The 22,105-nt window shown below is 57.1% G+C and overlaps 1 protein-coding gene across 3 annotated transcripts in view; it reads right to left on the bottom strand.

The window, feature by feature from the left end:
• Nucleotides 1-638: 638 nt before the first annotated feature.
• Nucleotides 639-22,105, bottom strand: part of SND1 (staphylococcal nuclease and tudor domain containing 1) — a 504,867-nt gene continuing 483,400 nt past the window's right edge. For all 3 annotated transcript variants that reach the window (XM_038374172.2, XM_038374179.1, XM_043500168.1), the window contains exons 18-24: nucleotides 16,479-16,620; nucleotides 4,761-4,884; nucleotides 3,174-3,243; nucleotides 2,228-2,341; nucleotides 1,682-1,885; nucleotides 1,302-1,346; nucleotides 639-1,009 (exon numbers count right to left, since the gene is read on the bottom strand). In XM_038374172.2, coding sequence (XP_038230100.1) covers nucleotides 944-1,009; nucleotides 1,302-1,346; nucleotides 1,682-1,885; nucleotides 2,228-2,341; nucleotides 3,174-3,243; nucleotides 4,761-4,884; nucleotides 16,479-16,620 — 765 coding nt within the window. In that variant the 3' untranslated portion in view covers nucleotides 639-943. The remainder of the gene's footprint in view (nucleotides 1,010-1,301; nucleotides 1,347-1,681; nucleotides 1,886-2,227; nucleotides 2,342-3,173; nucleotides 3,244-4,760; nucleotides 4,885-16,478; nucleotides 16,621-22,105) is intronic.

Genomic DNA, 22,105 nt, shown 5'->3' with positions numbered 1-22,105 from the left:
CGGACTAGTTCCCTTGTCCGTCCCAGCCCACGACCCCCTCGGCTGGGGCAGCTGCAGGAGACAGCTGGACTCGGGCTTCCCCTTGGCTCTGTTCTCCCGGTGTGTGGCACAGCCACCCCTGGGAGGAGGAGGGGAGGCAAATAAACCCCTGACTTCCCTGAATGAGGCCAAGCTCCTCAGGACATCTAGGGAGTTAGACCAGGGGGACCCCAATGGGCAAGGAGGGCCAGGGGTACTCACCGAAGGGGGATGGGTGCAGAGCCATGGCACAAGGGGAGGGCAGGAGAAATGGGGAGTCAGGCTTGGAGCCCTGCCCCACATTACAGCTGGGATCCCCCCCAGTCCACACAGGACCTGACCCCCTCCTGAATTGGTGTAAGCCTGGCATTTCCCAGCTCAAGGGCCTTTCTCCCCCAGACTCCTGGGTTCCATCCCTGGCTGCTCACAGGTGTGCCTGTGCAGCCTGTGGACGAGGCCGGCTGGCAGGGTAGGGGCCATGTGCCCTCAGCCCAGACCCTCCTGAGCCAGCCCCCCTCTCCACGCTGGGCCAGGCCGGGCAACCGGAAATGGCCCTTTGTACCTAACTGAGCCTCCAGCTCCTCCCCACGCCGGCGGGCCCTGGCCGCAAGGAGACAGGGTAGCACTCGACTACTTTATTGGGCCTCCAAAGCTTTAAATACAGGCCAGAGCCGGCTCCGCGCGGGACAGAGGCAAGAGCAGATCCCCCGTTGGTTGGACGGGGGCAAGGGGGACCAAGAGCCCCCCCCGACCCGCACCCCCAGAGGCTTGCTGCCCGGGTCGTGGAGCCGAGGCGAAGGGGGGCGGGGTGATGCAGAGCCGGGCCCCGGCCCTGCGGTGACGTGGCGGCTGGGGGCGCTGGGGAGGAGATGAAGGAGAGACGGCGGCATGGTGGCTGCGGTGGGGCTGGAGCCCGGGGCCTCCCCTAGCGGCTGTAGCCGAATTCATCTGCATCATCGGCCCGGAAGTCGCCGTAACGCCACAGATTCAGCTGCAGGGGAGAAGGGCAGAGGTGAGAGCCGTGGTGGGCCGGGGAGAGGCCTCCTGCTCCCACTCCGCCCTGCCCCACAGGCCCCTCTGCCTGGCTGCTCCCCCCAGACCCTCCCACTGTGTTCCCCACCCCCACAAACCTGACACCACCCCAACCAGCCCTCAGGCCTCCGCTGCTTCCCCCTTCCCCTGCAGAGCAGGAGCCAGCACCGGCCCCGCTCCGGCTCCCCTGGGGCTGGGAGACGGGCCGCTGCGAAGCCTGATCTGGGCCGGGTGCAGGGGCCTGGACTCACCCGATTGGTCTTGGCCAGCTCCTGCGCATTCAGGTACTCGGTGATCTGCACGAGACAAAGGCGGTCACGGAGGGTGGGGATGCTTCCCTCCCGCTGAGCCCAGCCCCACTCGAGCCATGCCCCCCAATTGCCCGCTGTGCCAGGTCACCTGGGGATTCCCTGGGCCGGGGAGCTCAGCAGCGACACAGAGCATGGGGGGCCTGAGTCAGTCAATTCCCATCACCCCCAGGTGAGTGAGTATGTGCGTATGTGGGGTGTCAGCAAGCAATCAAAGTCCGGGTCCGGCTCGAGTCGCGGTTCCCCCCCATTGGGCCAGAGCCGCAGGCCAAGCCCATGGACCCCCATCCTGCTCCCGCTCTGCAGGGGAGGGGTTCACTTACCACTTTCTGGAACTGCTTCTCCTTCCGTGCCTCCACCATGACCAGCCCTTCCTTGACCAGCCCCAGCCCCACGTCGCCCTTGGAGTCGGCGAACTGCAGGGTGACTTGGGGGCAGCTGGGCCCGAGGTGCTCCACGTTCAGCAGGCACTGGGTGTTCTGGATGTCCCGGACCACGCTGTCCACCGCGTCGGCACGCGCGTCATCCTGGAAGAGCCGGGAGAGAGACCGTCGCCGCACGGCTGGGCATGGATGACGTGCGTGGCCAGAGCAGTGAGCGGGAGCCGGGCCCTGTACTGAGCGCACGGGGCAGTGTGGAGTGTGCCGGAGGGGTGTGCGAAGCCGGACAGAGAAGGGGGAGACGGCTGGACAGAGATGGACACATGGAGAGAATGGCCGATGCGATCGGCCCCTCCCTGGAGTCGGGAAGAGATGCATTTTGCCTACTGTGGGCAGCAGGGCTCTGGGCAGGTTGGGTCCAGGCCCTGCGTCTATGGAGAGCCCCACCCCTGCCCCACCCCCCTGGGATCCCCACCCCTGCATACTTACATCCTGTGGCACCTGGATGAAGGCAAACTTGTACTCGATGGCCTGGGCGGGCAGGATGCGAGTGCTGAAGGCAGGTGGCAGTAAGCCAAGGCGTGTGGAGGGCAGGGTCTCCTTCTGCACAGAGAGCAAAGGGACAGCGGGTCAGGGGCCCCACAGGGTGGTGGGCGCTCCGGCATGGTGGGCAAGCTCTCCTGCTGCGTGTCGTGGCAGCGCAGACAGCGTGGCAGGGCCAGAGGATCTCACCCCCTCAGTGTGAACCGCGCCCGTGCAGTGCGCCGAGCACCTCGCCCGGCCGAGGCGGGGACCCGGGTGTGGCAGCGAGGGGACAGCCAAGCCGCGCCTGCCCCGGGCGATACACAACAGGGTGGGGGCAGGGAGACCAGTGCTGCTTTACACCCGGCCCGAGGATCTCAGAGCTTGGGTGCCAGGTGGGGTGGGCAGGTTCCTGACCCTCTGCACTGGAACTGTGTGATCCCCGCGCCCACGTTCCCTTCTCAGCCCGTCCGCCGGGGCCGCTGTGGCTTGGCCCTTCGTCAGCACGCTGCTGACACCCGCGCCCCTAAGCTCTCTGGTGATTGCTGGGGAGGGAAAGCCGCCGAGCCTAGACACTGAGTGGCAGATTGGCCCACGGCCCCCTGGGCCAGACACAGCCGCCGGGTGCAGGACTCAGCCTGGCCATCGTGCAATGACCCCGGGAACTGACAGCAGGGTGGGGGAGGGGAACCAAGCTTTGGCAACCGCCAGCCCAAGGCTGGGGCTGAGTGGGCAACGACGGGGCCTCCTGCGTACGGCTCTGCCCTGCGGATCTCAAAGCGCCCAGGTCCAGTCATGCTGGAGGCAGGCGGCCCTGCTGCTGGCTCTGCTTAGCCGGGCCGGCTGGGGTGGTGAACATGCCGGCAGCTTCCCAGCTGGCCACGGTGCCCCCATGGAGGGGCCAGGTACTCACGTTGCCGTAGTCGATGTAGAAGATGTGCACCCTGGCTGGCGACTCCACCTTCTCCACGCGGGCCCGGTACCTGGCCAGCAGGGAAGACGGGTGAGAACCAGCCCCACACGCCCCAGCCACGCAACAGACATGAGCAGGCAGATGGGACCGAGAGACCGACTGGGGCAGAGAGCCCCCTCGACAGACCCCCAGTGGGCTCCAGAAGTCCAGCCTGAACCCAGCCCTGCTCAGACCCCCCAGTGCTGCCCCTCCCCTGCTGTCCCTGCCCCCTGGTCAGGCTCCACGCCCAGATGAGCAGCCAGCTCAGCCACCGAGAGGGGAGGAACAGATTAATGGGCCCTTGGAGCATAAAGCACCGCGACTAATGAACAGATTGATGTGCGCTGCTTAAACCAACATGCTCGCCACGGCGGTAATTAGCCGGCAGATCCGGCTGGGGCTTCGCACTGACAGAGATGCCCGTGGTGGGACAGACACCTCAGCTTTGCCCTACCGCAGAGCCAGGCTGCCTCCCCCCAAGGCAGCGGGAGACAGAACCGAGAGCCTGGCAGCCACTGACTGTGTGCTGGGCCTGGCGTGACCCGCATGGCTCTCCGGGAGCCGGGCACGGAGTCCCTGCACAGAGCCCCCCGGGAGAGATCTGCACCCCAGTGCAGGCCACCAGAGCAGCAGCTGATTCCAGGGGGGCAGGCGCAGAGCCCCCCGCTGAGCGCCCCCTTCTCACCAGGCGGAGTCCTGGGACTGGCAGAGGGAACCCCCACTGGCCTTCCCTGGGTGTGAGAGCAAACAGCAGCCTCCACCCGAGCCCCTGCCAAGGCCCCAGCTTTGCTCAGTGCCCAGCAGGGAGTGATGCCCGCCAGAGGGGGCTGCAGGAGCTAGTGCAGATAGAATGGGGGCTGCCCTGCTGGAGCGGGGGGCAAGGACCCGTCCCGTGCTAGGAGCAGCAGGGTAAGACAGGTTGGAGCAGAGATGCCGCTGCTGGGGGTTCAGACCAAGGCACAGCTGAGCGCCCCCCCAGGCCTGTGCCCTGAAGCATTGGTGGGGAGGGGGTGCAGCTGGCTGGGACCCGCAGTGTCGAGATGTGAACAAAGCGTCAGCAACATCAACGCCACTCACAGCTGCCTAGGTGCTGGCACCCTCCCCGCCTCCCAGCACAGCCGCCACAGGCATTTCTGGCACCAGTTCAGTTCTACCCTCCCCCCGTCCCCGAGCTGCCCTGGCTCCTGCCTGCCAGTGATCCCCTGCTGGGCCTGGGGCCAGTGATTCCCGAACCCGCCCATCCTGCCCTGGGAGGCTGCAGGGTGAACAGACACGGCTGGGATGGGGACAGCCCTTCTCCTGTGCCCACCCCGCCCCGTAATACTGCACTGAGCCAGCGCCCCCTCCTGGGCTAAGGCCCCGCCCTGGCTCCCAGGCACTATTCTCAGGCATGGCATTCAGCAGGAGCTGGTGTATCCAGCGCATGCCCAGCAGCGCTGCAATCAGATCCCTGCCCCCGACGTCCATGGGAAGAGGACACCCCCCCGGCTGGCCATGTGGCTCCGTGCCCGGCCCAGGGACTGCTGTGAGGGCAGCTCTGTGGCTCACCATTCCCCATCCACAAACTTAGCGATGCAGTAGTCCCCGCGGCGCGGCACATAGGACCCTTCCACGGGCGGGTGGCTGGCGATCTCGCTCCTCATGTTCTCCATCAGCTTCTCCAGCTGGGTCCCTGCAGGGGGAGAGACCTGGTCAGGCAGGGGGCACCTGTCAGAGCCAGTCCAAGGGCCGGGCTGCCTGGGCACTGAGTGCAGAGCGAGCGGCCTGGCTGCGTTTAATTAGAACATAAGAACAGCCAGACGGGGTCAGACCAAAGGTCCATCCAGCCCAGTATCCTGTCTATTGACTGTGGCCAGTGCCAGGTGCCCCAGAGGGAGTGAACCTAACAGGTGATGATCTAGTGATCTCTCTCCTGCCATCCAGCTCCACCCTCTGACAAACAGAGGCTAGGGACACCATTCCTTCCCCATCCTGGCTAATAGCCATGAATGGACTTAACCTCCATGAATTTATCCAGTTCTCTTTTAAACCCTGTTACAGTCCTAGCCTTCACATCCTCCTCAGGCAAGGAGTTCCACAGGTTGACTGTGCGCTGTGTGAAGAAGAACTTCCTTTTATTTGTTTTAAACCTGCTACCCATTAATTTCATTTGGTGGCCCCTAGTTCTTATATTATGGGAACAGGTAAATAACTTTTCCTTATTCGCTTTCTCCACACCACTCATGATTCTATAGACCTCTATCCTATCCCCCCTTAGTGTCCTCTTTCCAAGCTGAAAAGTCCTAGCCTCTTTAATAGCTCCTCATATGAGACCCGTTCCAAACCCCGAATCATTTTAGTTGTCCTTTTCTGAACCTTTTCTAATGCCAGTATATCTTTTTTGAGATGAGGGGACCACATCTGTATGCAGTATTCATGATGTGGTCATACCATGGATTTATATAAGGACAATAAGATATTCTATGTCTTATTCTCTATCCCTTTTTTAATGATTCCTAACATCCTGTTTGCTTTTTTGACTGCCGCTGGACACTGCGTGGACGTCTTCAGAGAACTATCCACGATGACTCCAAGATCTTTTAAATTAGCCCCCATCATATTGTATGTATAGTTGGGGTTATTTTTTCCAATGTGCATTACTTTACATTTATCCACATTACATTTCATTTGCCATTTTGTTGCCCAATCACTTAGTTTTGTGAGATCTTTTTGAAGTTCTTCACAGTCTGCTTTGGTCTTAACTATCTTGAGCAGTTTAGTATCATCTGCAAACTTTGCCACCTCACTGTTTACCCCTTTCTCCAGATCATTTATGAATAGGTTGAATAGGGATAGGTCCTAGGACTGACCCTTGGGGAACATCACTAGTTACCCCACTCCATTCTGAAAATTTACCATTTATTCCTACCCTTTGTTCCCGGTCTTTTAACCAGTTCTCAATCCATGAAAGGATCTTCCCTCTTACGCCATGACAACTTAATTTATGTAAGAGGCTTTGGTGAGGGACCTTGTCAAAGGCTTTCTGGAAATCTAAGGACACTATGTCCACTGGATCCCCCTTGTCCACGTTTGTTGATCCCCTCAAAGAACTTGAATAGATCAGTAAGACACGATCTCCCTTTACAGAAACCATGTTGACTTTTGCGCAACAATTTATATTCTTCTGTGTTTGATAATTTTATTCTTTACTGTTGTTTCAACTAATTTGCCCGGTACTGATGTTAGACTTACTGGTCTGTAATTGCCAGGATCACCTCTAGAGCCCTTCTTAAATATTGGTGTTACATTAGCTATCTTCCAGTCATTGGGTACAGTAGCTGATTTAAAGGACAGGTTACAAACCATAGTTAATAGTTCCGCAATTTCACATTTGAGTTCTTTCAGAGTTCTTGGGTGAATACCATCTGGTCCCAGTGACTTGTTACTGTTAAGTTTCTCAATTAATTCCAACACGTCCTCTAGTGACACTTCAATCTGTGACAATTCCTCAGATTTGTCACCTACAAAAGATGGCTCAGGTTTGGGAATCTCTCTAACATCCTCAGCTGTGAAGACCGAAGCAAAGAATTCATTTAGTTTCTCTGCGATGACTATCGTCTTTATGTGCTCCTTTTGCATCTTGATCATCGAGGGGCCCCACTGGTTGTTTAGCAGGTTTCCTGCTTCTGACGTACTTCAAAAACATTTTGTTTTTACCTTTTGAGTTTTTGGCTAGCTGTTCTTCAAACTCCTTTTTGGCTTTTCTTATTTAATTTGGCAGTGTTTATGCTCCTTTCTATTTACCTCATTAGGATCTGACTGCCACTTTTTAAAAGATGCCTTTTTATCTCTCACTGCTTCTTTTACATGGTTGTTAAGCCACGGTGGCTCTTTTTTTAGTTCTTTTACTGTGTTTTTTAATTTGGGGTATACATTTAAGTTGAGCCTCTATTACGGTGTCTTTGAAAAGTGTCCATGCAGCTTGCAGGGATTTCACTCTAGTCACTGTACCTTTTAATTTCTGTTTAACTAACCTCCTCGTTTTTGTATAGTTCCTTTTCTGAAATTAAATGCCACAGTGTTGGGCTGTTGAGGTGTTCTTCCCACCACAGGAATGTTAAATGTTGCTATGTTATGGTCACTATTTCCAAGTGGTCCTGTTATAGTTACCTCTTGGACCAGATCCTGCGCTCCACTCAGGACTAGATCAAGAATTGCCTCTTCCCTTGTGGGTTCCTGTACCAGCTGCTCCAAGAAGCAGATATTTAAAGTATCAAGAAATTTTGTCTCTGCATTTTGTCCTGAGGTGACATGTATCCAGTCAAAATGGGGATAATTGAAATCCCCCACTATTATAGAGTTCTTTATTTTGGTAGCCTCTCTAATTTCCCTTAGCATTTCATCATCACTTCGCTGTCCTGGTCAGGTGGTCGATAATAGATCCCTACTGTTATATTCTTATTAGAGCCTGGAATTACTATCCATAGAGATTCTATGGAACATGTGGATTCATTTAAGATTTTTATTTCATTTGACTCTACATTTCTTTCACATATAGTGCCCCCCCCCCGCACAACCTGTTCTGTCCTTCCGATATATTTTGTACCCCGGAATGATTGTGTCCCATTGATTGTCCTCACTCCACTAGGTTTCTGTGATGCCTATTATATCAATATCCTCCTTTAACCAGGGAGGTTAATGACCAGGGAGAAGTATAAAAATATTGCTCAGGCATGCAGGAGCGAAATCAGGAAGGCCAAATCACACTTAGATTTGCAGCTAGCAAGGGATGTTAAGAGTAACAGAAAGGGTTTCTTCAGGTATGTTAGCAACAAGAAGGAAGTCAAGGAAAGTGTGGGCCCCTTACTGAATGGGGGAGGCAAGCTAGCGCAGAGGATGTGGAAAAAGCTGAAGTACTCAATGCTTTTTTTGCCTCTGTCTTCACGAACAAGGTCAGCTCCCAGACGGCTGCACTGGGCAGCACAGCATAGGGAGGAGGTGACCAGATCTCTGTGGAGAAAGAAGTGGTTCAGGACTATTTAGAAAAGCTGGATCAGATGGGGCTGGATGCGCTGCATCCGAGAGTGCTAAAGGAGTTGGTGGATGTGATTGCAGAGCCATTGGCCATTACCTTTGAAAACTCATGGCAATCGGGGGAAGTCCTGGACGACTGGAAAAAGGCTAACGTAGTGCCTATCTTTAAAAAAGGGAAGGAGGAGGATCCGGGGAACTACAGGCCAGTCAGCCTCATCTCAGTCCCTGGAAAAATCCTGGAGCAGGTCCTCAAGGAATCAATTCTGAAGCACTTAGAGGAGAGGAAAGTGATCAGGAACAGTCAGCATGGATTCACCAAGTCATGCCTGACTAATCTAATTGCCTTCTATGACGAGCTAATTGGCTCTGTGGATGAGGGGAAAGCAGTGGACGTGTTGTTCCTTGACTTTAGCAAAGCTTTTGTTATGGTCTCCCACAGTATTCTTGCCAGCAAGTTAAAGACGTATGGGCTGGATGAATGAACTATAAGGTGGACAGAAAGCTGGCTAGATTGTCGGGCTCAACGGGTAGTGATCAATGGCTCCATGTCTAGTTGGCAGCCGGTATCAAGTGGAGTGCCCCAAGGGTCGGTCCTGGGGCTGGTTTTGTTCAATATCTTCATTAATGATCTGGAGGATGGTGTGGATTGCACCCTCAGCAAGTTTGCAGATGACACTAAACTGGGAGGAGAGGTAGATACGCTGGAGGGTAGGGACAGGATACAGAAAGACCTAGACAAATTAGAGGACTGGGCCAAAAGAAATCTGATGAGGTTCAACAAGTGCAGAGTCCTGCACTTCGGACGGAAGAATCCCATGCACCGCTACAGACTAGGGACCGAATGGCTAAGCAGCAGTTCTGCAGAAAAGGACCTAGGGGTTACAGTGGACGAGAAGCTGGATATGAGTCAATAGTGTGCTGTTGTTGCCAAGAAAGCCAATGGCATTTTGGGCTGTATAAGTAGGGGCATTGCCAGCAGATCGAGGGACATGATCGTTCCCCTCTATTTGACATTGGTGAGGCCTCATCTGGAGTACTGTGTCCAGTTTTGGGCCCCACACTACAAGAAGGATGTGGAAAAATTGGAAAGCATCCAGTGGAGGGCAACAAAAATGATTAGGGGACTGGAACACACGACTTATGAGGAGAGGCTGAGGGAAGTGGGATTGTTTAGTCTGCGGAAGAGAAGAATGAGGGGGGATTTGATAGCTGCTTTCAACTACCTGAAGGGGGGTTTCAAAGAGGATGGATCTAGACTGTTCCCAATGGTGGCAATGACAGAACAAGGAGTAATGGTCTCAAGTTGCAGTGGGGGAGGTTTTGGTTGGATATTAGGAAAAACTTTTTCACTAGGAGGATGGTGAAGCACTGGAAGGGGTTACCTAGGGAGGTGGTGGAATCTCCTTCCTTAGAGGTTTTTAAGGTCAGGCTTGCCAAAGCCCTGGCTGGGATGATTTAGTTGGGGATTGGTCCTGCTTTGAGCAGGGGGTTGGACTAGATGACCTCCTGAGGTCCCTTCCAACCCTGATTATTCTATGACTCTATGATTAACACAAGGCACTCTAGTTCACCCATCTTATTATTTAGACTTCTAGCATTTGTGTACAAGCACTTTAAAAACTTGTCACTGTTTATTTGTCTGCCCTTTTCTGATGCGTCAGATTCTTTGTGTGAATGTTTCTCGTCTGATCTGGCCCATACTTTGTCCTCTTCCATCCTCTCATCCTGACTAAAACCTAGGGAATAGACTCTCCTCTAAGAGAAGTCTCTGTCTGATCCACGTGCGCCTTTGCAGCAATCAGCTTTCCCCCATCTCTTAGTTTAAAAACGGCTCTGCAACCTTTTTAATGTTAAGTGCCAGCAATCTGGATCCACTTTGGTTTAGGTGGAGCCCATCCTTCCTGTATAGACTCCCCCATCCCAAAAGTTTCCCCAATTCCTAATATATCTAAACCCCCTCCTCTCTACACCATCGTCTCATCCACGCATTGAGACTCTGAAGCTCTGCCTGCCTACCTGTCCCTGCGTGTGGAACTGGAAGCATTTCTGAGAATGCCACCATAGAGGTCCTGGATTTCAGTCTCTTTCCTAACAGCCTAAATTTGGCCTCCAGGACATCTCTCCTACCCTTCCCTATGTCATTGGTACCTACATGTACCACGACCACTGGCTCCTTCCCAGCACTACACATAAGTCTATCTAGATGCCTCGAGAGATCTGCAACCTTCGCACCAGGTAGGCAAGTCACCATATGGTTCTCCCGGTCATCACAAACCCAGCTAAAAGAAAAGGAGTACTTGTGGCACCTTAGCGACTAAGAAATTTATTAGAGCATAAGCTTTCGTGAGCTACAGCTCACTTCATCGGATGCATTTGGTGGAAAAAACAGAGGAGAGATTTATATACACACACACAGAGAACATGAAACAATGGGTTTATCATACACACTGTAAGGAGAGTGATCACTTAAGATAAGCCATCACCAACAGCAGGGGGGGGAAAGGAGGAAAACCTTTCATGGTGACAAGCAAGGTAGGCTAATTCCAGCAGTTAACAAGAATATCAGAGGAACAGTGGGGGGTGGGGTGGGAGGGAGAAATACCAGGGGGAAATAGTTTAAATTTATGTAATGACCCATCCATTCCCAGTCTCTATTCAAGCCTAAGTAATTGAAATGCATCCGATGAAGTGAGCTGTAGCTCACGAAAGCTTATGCTCTAATAAATTTGTTAGTCTCTAAGGTGCCACAAGTACTCCTTTTCTTTAATTGTATCCAGTTTGCAAATTAATTCCAATTCAGCAGTCTCTCGTTGGAGTCTGTTTTTGAAGCTTTTTTGTTGAAGGATAGCCACTCTTAGGTCTGTAATCGAGTGACCAGAGAGATTGAAGTGTTCTCCAACTGGTTTTTGAATGTTATAATTCTTGACGTCTGATTTGTGTCCATTTATTCTTTTACGTAGAGACTGTCCAGTTTGGCCAATGTACATGGCAGAGGGGCATTGCTGGCACATGATGGCATAGATCACATTGGTAGATGCGCAGGTGAACGAGCCTCTGATAGTGTGGCTGATGTGATTAGGCCCTATGATGGTATCCCCTGAATAGATATGTGGACAGAGTTGGCAACGGGCTTTGTTGCAAGGATAGGTTCCTGGGTTGGTGGTTCTGTTGTATGGTGTGTGGTTGCTGGCGAGTATTTGCTTCAGGTTGGGGGGCTGTCTGTAAGCAAGGACTGGCCTGTCTCCCAAGATCTGTGAGAGTGATGGGTCGTCCTTCAGGATAGGTTGTAGATCCTTGATGATGCGTTGGAGACACATATAGGGTGGTGCTTATGTGACCATCGCTTATTAGCACCGTAGTGTCCAGGAAGTGGATCTCTTGTGTGGACTGGTCCAGGCTGAGGTTGATGGTGGGATGGAAAACCCAGCTATCTCACATTTGGGGACAATGTATACCTTCAAATCAGAGGCACTGCGATGGGTACCCGCATGGCCCCACCGTATGCCAAACATTTTTATGGCTGACTTAGAACAACGCTTCCTCAGCTCTCGTCCCCTAATGCCCCTACTCTACTTGCGCTACATTGATGACATCTTCATCATCTGGATCCATGGAAAAGAAGCCCTTGAGGAATTCCACCAGGATTTCAACAATTTCCATCCTACCATCAACCTCAGCCTGGACCAGTCCACACAAGAGATCCACTTCCTGGACACTACGGTGCTAATAAGCAATGGTCACATAAACACCACCCTATATCGGAAAGCTACTGACCGCTATTCCTACCTACATGCCTCTAGCTTTCATCCAGATCATACCACTCAATCCATTGTCTACAGCCAAGCGCTACGATATAACCGCATTTGCTCCAACCCCTCAGACAGAGACAAACACCTACAAGATCTCTATCATGCATTCCTACAACTACAATACCCACCTGCTGAAGTGAAGAAACAGATTGACAGAGCCAGAAGAGTACCCAGAAGTCACCTACTACAGGACAGGCCCAACAAAGAAAATAACAGAACGCCACTAGCCATCACCTTCAGCCCCCAACTAAAACCTCTCCAACGCATCATCAAGGATCTACAACCTATCCTGAAAGACGACCCATCACTCTCACAGATCTTGGGAGACAGGCCAGTCCTTGCTTACAGACAGCCCCCCAATCTGAAGCAAATACTCACCAGCAACCACACACCACACAACAGAACCACTAACCCAGGAACCTATCCTTGCAACAAAGCCCGTTGCCAACTCTGTCCACGTATCTATTCAGGGGACAACATCATAGGGCCTAATCACATCAGCCACACTATCAGAGGGTCGTTCACTTGCCCATCTACCAATGTGATATATGCCATCATGTGCCAGCAATGCCCCTCTGCCATGTACATTGGCCAAACTGGACAGTCTCTACGTAAAAGAATGAATGGACACAAATCAGACATCAAGAATTATAACATTCAAAAACCAGTCGGAGAACACTTCAATCTCTCTGGTCACTCGATTACAGACCTAAGAGTGGCTATCCTTCAACAAAAAGGCTTCAAAAACAGACTCCAACGAGAGACTGCTGAATTGGAATTAATTTGCAAACTGGATACAATTAACTTAGGCTTGAATAGAGACTGGGAATGGATGGGTCATTACACAAAGTAAAACTATTTCCCCGTGGTATTTCTCCCTCCCACCCCACCCCCCACTGTTCCTCTGATATTCTTGTTAACTGCTGGAATTAGCCTACCTTGCTTGTCACCATGAAAGGTTTTCCTCCTCCCCCCCCCCCCGCTGCTGGTGATGGCTCATCTTAAGTGATCACTCTCCTTACAGTGTGTATGATAAACCCATTGTTTTATGTTCTCTCTGTGTGTATATCAATCTCCCCTCTGTTTTTTCCACCAAATGCATCCGATGAAGTGAGCTGTAGCTCACGAAAGCTTATGCTCTAATAAATTTCTTAGTCGCTAAGGTGCCACAAGTACTCCTTTTCTTTTTGCGAATACAGACTAACACGGCTGCTACTCTGAAACCAGCTATCTATGTTTCTAATGATCGAATCTCCCATTACTAACACCTGCCTTTTCCTAATGACTGGAGTTCCCTCCCCCGGAGAGGTAACCTCAGTGCGAGAGGATATCCCAACATCATCTGGAAGGAGGGTCCCAGCTATGGGAAGGTTTCCCTCTGCTCCCGTTAACTGCTCTCCTTCTCTGAGCCTTTCATCCTCCTTAACAGCGCAGGGGCTGTCTGACCGGAGGTGGGACAAATCTACAGTGTCCTGGAAAGCCTCATCAGCATACCTCTCTGCCTCCCTTAGGCCCTCCAGTTCCGCCCTCTGGCCTCCAAAGCCTGTACATGGTCTCTGAGGGCCAGGAGCTCCTTGCACCGAATGCACACATACGCCACCCGCCCACAGGGCAGGGAATCACACATGCTGCACTGAGTGCAATAAACAGGATAGCCCCCACTCCACTGCTGAGCTTCTGCCTGCATGCTCTCCTACAGCTACCTGAGTTAATGATAGGGGGTTTTGTTTAAATCAAGAAGTTTTGATTATAGTTTAGTGTATAGGTTTTAAAGAATGGCAAGTGTACCTCGCCCCCTTCCCACTCCCCTGCCAAAGTCCTTCTCGAAACTCCCTGTTACCAGCCCCTGGTCGCTTGCTCACTGCTTCATAAAGCCCTGGCCTCCTTGATAGCCCCACCCCTGACTAAGGCTCAGCCAGTGAACAGAGGCGTCTAGATTTCAAACCTTGTTTAGAAGCTCACGGCTTCCAACTGCCGGCCACAGCACACGGTCCTTCAGACAGACACACGCACACACACAAGCTCAGCACCCAGCCCGTAACCCCCAAACACAAACTGCAGACAGCTCGCGGCGCTTCCGGTAACCCCGGCCGCCTTGCACCGATACCGCGGCGGCGCCTTACAGGGCCAGACCCTCCCGTCTGATGCATGACACAGGCATGGCACTGCCCCGAACCAGAGCAGATCCACCCTTCATTTCCGAATAACACCCCCCGAGCCTCGGTACGTTATTCCACTGATTAATTACCCTCCCTGTTCAACTGACACGGTTCATTCCAGCCCAAATTGGTCTCGCTGCAGCTTCCTGCCGTGGGATCGCATTTGACCTCCCTCTGGTACGCCCACGAGCCCCTGAGCAAATACTTGTCCCCAGGTAGGTGCTGACAGACTGGGATCAGGTCATCCCTTCGCCGCGTCTCTGTGATGCTGAACAGCCTGAGCTCAAGTCTCTCACTCCAAGGCAGGTTTCGAAGCCTTTAATCCAGCGCTCCCCAAACTTTTCACAGTCACACCCCGCTTTACCCTAGTCTGTGCGCCCCCGCCCTCTTGGGAGCCAGGAGCAGGGACACTGCTTGGGGGGGAAGAAGGCGCAGACAGAAGTAAGGGGGCCAATGCTGGGGCTGTACCTGGGGGTGGGTCCGGGGCCAGGAATGGAACCATGGTCTGGTCCAAGGCTGGGACCAGGAATGGAGCCACAACTGGGGGCCGAGGCTGTGGGCAGGGCTGTGGCTGGGAATGGAGCTGCGGTCAGTGAGAGGCTGGGGCAGGGGGCACCGGGAGCAGAGCCGCAGCTGTGGGCCAAGGCTGGGCTGGGGCTGGAGCAGAGCTGGGGGTGGAGCAAGGCTGGATGCCACTCCCACCCCCCTGTGACGAAGTGGGACTCTTCTTAATGTTTCCTCTGAATAGTGTGGGGGTGCCTCAGTTTCCCCTATGCAGCTCTTAAGTATCTAGGGGGTGGGATAAGGGTGTATGATCGTTGCAGAGCCCTAGAGGGCAGATGTGTGCAGGGGTCTGGACACAGAGAATGGCCGACACCCTGTTTCCTGGCACCTGATGGCCTGGGCCCTTCCCCCCTGCAAGGTGAGAGCTAAAGGGCTGGAGAACAAAGGGATCAGGTGCCCTCCTGGCCCGGGAAAGGCACAAAGCCCAGAGGAGGAGGGGCTGGAGGGTAAGTCGGTTGGGGGCTGGCTGGGAACGTGGAGTGAAGCGCAGACATGGTTGTCTGGCTCACTGCCCCCCAAAATGGACTCAGCTGAGGGGTCCTGTTCTCTGTACCTACAAGCTCTGTGTTAGACCATGTTCCTGTCATCTAATAAACCTCTGTTTTCCTGGCTGGCTGAGAGTCACGTCTGACTGTGAAGTTAGGGGGCAGGACCCTCTGACCCCGCCAGGACCCTGCCTGGGCGGACTCGTGGTGGGAAGTGCATGGAGGGGCAGAGGATGCTGGATGCTCTGAGGTCAGACCCAGGAAGGGGGGAGCCGGGTGAGCTGTGGGTCCTGCAGACAGGCTGCTCCCAGAGAGGAGACTTCACCTGAGTCCTACTGGCTTCATAGGGCGCAGTTCCAGAGCATCACCCCTGGCTCTGGGGAGGGAAGCGGGGTCTAGTGCTTACAACAGGGAAGTCTGGGAGTCAGGACTCCTGGGTTCTATTCCCAGCTCTGCCAGCGGGTGAGCACACCTCTTGCAGGGCTGGGCCTGGCATCTATTAGCCGGGTATCAGGGTGGCACCGCAGGGCTCCATTGCTGCGCCAGGCCGGCCCCGGGCTCCCTACAATCATCACCTCGTAATTAAACAGGGGCGGGGAAGGAATAACTATACGGAGGAAGCAGAGCGGCAGCACCCAGGCTGCAGGGAGATGGAAGGAGAGACCGGGCAGCTTCTGGGGAGCTGGAGCCTCGCCCCTGCTGGCCAGAGGAGGGGAAATAGCCAAGCTACTCCCCGTGGCCCCAACCCCCAACCACCCTCCCCATGAGCCCGTCCTGCCCCACAGCCCTCCCCGTCTCTGCTGCACAGCCCCGTACATAGCCAGTGCCCAGGTGGGCCGAGCTGCAAGAGGAGCTGGTGCAGCTACAGGCGTGAGCGTGGGGAGAGACCCCCACCCAGGCCTTGCTTGGCGGCACCACTCGTTACCGAGGGCCTGGTGCTGCCCACACCCTGCTGGCCACATGGCCTCACCCGGCCCAGCCAGGCAGGGAGCAGTGGAGACGCTGGGCGGGGGGGGGCCCTCTGTGACTCAGCTCTGATTCCTCATGGCTGGTCCCTGAGCTCGTAGCTCCTAGCCAGATGGGAACAGCTGCCCACAGGCCGCAGAGGAAGGAAAGGGGAGTGGGGGCAATCCTGCCCCATTGGGGAATGGGTCCCCCTGCAGCCTTGTCCCACCTCACTGCGGTTACACGATCGACCCCCTTGCCCCAAGGCTGGGCTCGGGAGCCGCCCCGCACCTGTTTCCACGTCCTGCACGTAGAAGTGCAGCTCGTCGGTGATCTCCGTCACAAAGACAGGCTTGTAGCTGGTGGTTCGCGCCTTCTCCTCCAGCACCGGCATCACCTCCTCCGCCGGCACCTCCTCATACTGGGACCAGACCTGTCGGGGAGAGGAGACTGGGGCTGAGAGATGGAGCGGGCGAGGGGCACTGAAATGGGATCAGTGTCAACCCGAGTTGTTCTCCGCGGGACCCCCCGGCCCAGCGCTGACCCAGTGCACCGTGCAGCCTCCGCTCCCGGGAGCCCAGAGCTGGCACAGCTGGAGTCCCATGGGGCTCCCCACACAGCTATGCAACAGCCCTGCCTGGGACCCCACTGTGTTCTAGGTGGGAAAACTGAGGCACAGGGCAGGTGAAGGACCCTCTCCACAGGCACAGAGCGATGCTGCAGCAGCACCAGGAACTGAACCCAGGAGTCCTGACTCCCAGCCCTCCCGTCTAGCCACTAGACCGCAGTGGGCACCTGGAGAGCTGGTGCAGGGAAGGGAGCCAGCCACAACAACCGGTGCGGCTGACTCCCTCCCCACCCTGCTGGTACTAGGCGTGCATTCATTCCCCGGCAGGGCAGGGCAGGGCAGGGCCAGATACTGGGAGACACAGCCCTGCCTGCTACTCAGCCCCATGGGAGCCTGGGTTCCTGTCTTTTTTTCTGGCAGCAGATTTTCCCAGAGCTGACGGGTCACCCTGCCGCCTGCCAGGTGTCCCAGGCCTTTCACGCTGCAGCCCCGTGTGTGGAGAGCCCCACCTGTCTATTAACCCAAAGCCAACGCACTCCCCGCAAAAGATAGGGGCCATCCCTGGCTGGGGGCCAACTGGACCGGACCAACGTTGGTGCATGCTCGGGACTGTACAGGAACTGGCAGACTCAGGGCCGCCCGGGGAGCTTAGAGGGGAGGGCTCCTGGCACCAGTGTGTTATTAACCATCCAAAGCTCCCTTCCTCTGGGCCAGCTTCACCACCTGCCCCCGCTGACTCTGGATTCACACCAGGTGCAGCAGCCCATGGCCTGGAGCCACCGGGAGGGGGAAGGACCCTGGGCTGGCACAGACCAGATATACGGTGTGCAGCACGGGCCCCAGGGCTTGGCCAGGTGGCTGGGAGATGCCGGGATGGCAGTACCTCCCTACCAAACCCAGGTGGAGCCGGTGCGGCTCAGGTGCCCTGCAAGGGACTGCATCCCTTGGAATCGCCCCAGGTGGCAGTGCCCAGCCAGCCCAGCCCATGCCCACGTCCTGGGAAGGGCGCAGCTGTCGAGCGGTGACCTCTCCTTGCCCCGCCTGGCGCTCCCCTAGCCCGCGCGGAGCGGTACCGTCACCCCGGCGTTCAGGTGGCAGGAACGGCCCGGGACGCTGATTGGACGTGACAGCGTGTCAAGTCCAATCCAGACGCTCGGAGGCTGAACATGCAGCGGGGTCTGTCACAGGCGGCCAGCGACACAGGCCAGCCGAGTTTGCGGGCGCAGCAGAACGCACACACACCTGCTGCCACGGGGAGCAGAACCCCCCCCCCCATTTGTCTACGCAGCAGACAGGGTCGAGCAGCTGCCGGGGAGCAGACCCCAGCTATCCCGGCCCCACATCCAGCTGCCCTCGGGAACGGCACAGGCTGGCTCCCTGCAGAGAGCGGGTGTCCCCCCAGCCCTGGACGGGGCAGGCAGCCCCTGCCAGGTGAAGGGGGCACCCAGAGCCTGCAGGCCATGCAGCTGGGTTACCGGCACAGCCAAGCTGGATGGAGCTGCCCCGGCTCATGGCAGTGAAGAGGAAGGATCGGATCAGAACCAGCCTGAGCCACAAGAATGGATCAACCTGACACATTGACTGAACTTTCTCACCCCTGGCCGATCACTGGCCAGCCCAGACAGCTCCCCACAGGCTGGGGGCGCGCAACAGACACCAGAGACCAGGCTCGGGCAAAGCAAGAAGCCCAGTGAGCGAGCTGCAGCCCGGGGTGCCACCTGGGGCCACAGAAAGGGCATGGCTGGCGCAGCCCCCCTCAGACACCAGTGCTGGGGCAGGGGAGCAGCCAGGGAGACGAGGCGCCTGCTTCGGACCGGGACCTGCTCTGCTGAGCGCTGCGTCCCCGCGACGGGGCCTCTTTGGAGCCACCAAAGCGCTGCCCCTCCCATACCTTGACCCACAGCCACCACTGAGAACGGGGCCTGGAGTGACCTGCCACGGCCCCTCGCTGAGTCAGCTGCGGCACGAGGAACTCTCCCTCTCCAGCCAGCACCGGCAGGAGCCCTCCCCCTGGAAGCCACCGCAGGGCCCCTGCATGCGGACACCGTGGGGAGATGCCACTGGGCACAGGCAGGACAGGTCCCTGGGCTGAGTTCTCAGGGGCTCGCAGTGCCCTGGGCTGTGCACTTCCCTTCACTCAGCTCCCTCCAGCCCCCCAGGTCAGTGTCCCCCACCTCCGGCGCTGAAACATGGCACCCCCGGCAAGGCTCCCGGCACCCCCAAACCAGGGGTGGCCATGCTACGCTCACCCCACCCAGCCCCTGAACCCAATCCCTGGTCACCCCCCCCATCACTGCTGTGCTCAGAGAGACGTTGGACCCTGGCCACACATGTAACCGGGGACCCCTCGCAAGCCCTCTAATTCAACCGCCTTCCCATGAGCAGCCCGGGCCGGATCCAGGCTCAAGGCCTCCGTGGCTCAGTCACGTGGCGGGAGCTGCCGACTGGATGCGGAGCCTGGCACCCTGGAGAACTGGTCTGTGGGAAGGGGGGTTAACCAGGAGGGAGCAGGGACAGAGCACCCCCTTGCCAGCCACACCTCGGGACACAGTGACAGCAGGGAAAGAGGAGCTGCCGTATGGCAAGGAGGCAGCTGAGAACCAGGAGCCGTTGGCTCCCGCCATGTGGGCTCCCTGGTGCATGAACGTCCCAGCTCACGGACCAAGGCAGCCACCATCCTGGGGAGGAGCTGACAGCGGGGCGCCCAGCCAGGCCTTGCGTCCATGGCACCTGAACCACGGGGATGGCATGCCAGGGGAGCCAGCACCTCCCACACGACTGCCTGTCCTGCTGCCCCGTGCCAGACGGGGGGTCATTCCAAACTGCCCCTGGGTTGTGAGGGGCTCCAAGACGCAGGCTGGAGGAGCGACATGATCAGTGCTGGTGAGATACCGCGGTGACAGGCGGGCACCTCCCAGGACAGAGAAGAGGGCGTGGGCATCTGGGCGAGTGGCGCCCATCACAACCGAGTGCTGCGGGCTGCTGGAGCTACAGCCCCAGGGTCCCACGTCTCCTGCTGGCGTTGCGGCTGCTCAGGCCTGATTGCATGGGCAGCAGGGGACCCCAGCTCCACTCGCCCGCCTGGCATTGGGCTCTATCTGGCCGGGGGAGGAGCCCATCAGCCATCTCCCAAGGATGGAGCTGTGCTGCCCCAGCCCTGAGACCCTGCACACAGACACCGAGCCAGGGCTGCCCGCAGGGCACGACACATGCAGAATCCTAGAGACGAGGGACAGCAAAGCCTGACTTCTGTCTAGAGCCCATACCCTAGAGCACTCCCCGCAGTGCACAGCCCAGGGCTCTGTCAGTGGCACACCCTGGGCTAGAACCCAGGAGTCCCGACCCCATTTCCACACCCCCCCCAACCCACAGACCCCCGCCCTGGCCCAGAGTGAGGAACCCAGGAGTCCTGGCCCCACCCCCAACACACTAGAACCCACTCCCCTCCCAGACTGGGAGAGAACCCAGGAGTCCTGGTGCCTGCTCTAAGCACTGACCCGGGAACACAAACCTGACATGCACAGCCCGAAGGGCAGCCGAACAGCTGCTGTACATGGCTGCGTGAGGCAGCTTGGTACCAGGGGGCCTGGCCAGTCTGTCATCGCTAGGAAGGAGCTGGGGGGCTCAGAACAAACACCGTCTGCCCCGGACAAGAGTCAAGGCACTGGCAACGCAGGGCCCAGCCCCAGACAATGCCCATGGTTGGCACAGCTGCTGGTACTGGGGGGGGGCTTGTACTCGCAGTGCCAGCCAAACCCATTGCCAATCCCTCCGGCCCCATGCCAGCTGTAGCCATGGCTCTGCAGAGGGGGCTCTGCCACACACGATCCTGCTGGGACAGGATGGAGAGGGCTCTCCAGGGCACGCTGCCAAATGCAGACTCCAGCCTCGGCACATGGGGCTATGCCAGCCCAACGCAGGGTCTTACGGTGCTTACCGAGGGCCAGCACTGCAGTCCTATGGTTGGGGAGGAGACCGCCCCTCCCACATCCACGGGGGACGTTGCAGCCCATGGGAATGCACTTGCCAAGCTCAGCCCAGCCCAGCCCCGGGGAGCACAGGCCTCTGGGGACAGACGCCCGCTTGTGGAGCCCCTGGGCATCCCAGTCAGCGGCTGGAATGGCTCAAGCTGGGCCTGGATTCTCTGCAGTCCAAGCCGGGACGGAAAGGGGCCGGTGTCGAAGAGAAAGACTGAAAGGCACTGGGGGCAACTGGAGCTGAGACGGTAGCCGGACAGAACCCGGGCGCTGCCGGGACTCCAGTGGGGCTGGAACAGAGTCCCTGGGCTGAGCACAGTGCTGGATTAGCCTGGGCGGCCAGGCCTTCCGCTGGCGTACAATGGCAGGGCTCCACCAGCTGAGGATCTGGCCTGGACAATTTGGGGATTTGATTTACGGGACTCTCGCTGCCTGTGTGGGGCTGGTGGGACCGGGACTGCCCCTGAAGGTGGCTCTTCTCCCAGGGACAGGGTGGAGCAATGAGGGATGCCCACTCCAGGCCGACACTGATTGACATGAGCGCTGGCTAGGCTCTGCCCCTGCTGCGACTGGGCACTGCACCTCGGGCTGCTCCTTGTCTGGATCCTTGCCAGCCTGTAACCCAGCAGAGAGGCCCCTGGGCTGGGGCTGCAGCAAGCTGAGGGCGGCAGGGAACAGGACAGCCCTCTAGGATCATCCGGTCCGGGGGCCAGCACAGGGCTGCTCCCCCCCATGCATGCTCCAGCCCTTTGCCCTGTTACAAAGCATCCCAGGCATTGGGGAGACGATGCCCCAGCTCGGAGCATCTCGCTGCCAGGGGGTTTGCTGGTATCCAGGCTAAATCAACCGTCTCCACTCTCACCTCATGCTCCTTTTGCAAATCACAGCCGCCGTCAGTCACCAGTGGTACATTTAGGTGGATGGCACTGCTATGTGCTGCCCGGCGCTGCCAGCTCAGAGGGGCCAGGGGTCTGCCCGCAGCAAGCACCCAGGCGAGGGGGCAGAAACCGAGCAGGCCGGCCCTTCCCGGCCAGGGGAGCAGCTCACTCTGCCGGGTACTGTTCAGTGTCCCTCCGCCTGCCCCAGCCAGGGCTGCGGGAGCCTGGAGCTGGGACGCAGACAGTGGTGGCTGCAGGGACCCCGCAAAGGGACAGAGATCAAGCATAGGGAACATGCAGCACCACAGAGAGAAGAAAAGCAGCAGGTGGCAAGCCCAGGGCAGGGACACAACGTGCAGGATTCACTCGTTTGCTTTCTGACAAGTGAACTCCCAGCACGTGAGGTCTGCCAGCCTCTCCAGGGGGCCGGGAACCAGGGGGGGCAGCCAGACAACGCTGGGGACCAGGGGGGCACTCAGGAGGCAGCAGCCTCTG

This window comes from Dermochelys coriacea, chromosome 1 (assembly GCF_009764565.3).
Source record: "Dermochelys coriacea isolate rDerCor1 chromosome 1, rDerCor1.pri.v4, whole genome shotgun sequence".
In the NCBI taxonomy this organism is placed as follows: domain Eukaryota; kingdom Metazoa; phylum Chordata; order Testudines; family Dermochelyidae; genus Dermochelys; species Dermochelys coriacea.
The sequence above is the reverse complement of the archived record's forward strand: the minus strand, read 5'-3'. Positions and strand labels throughout refer to the sequence as shown.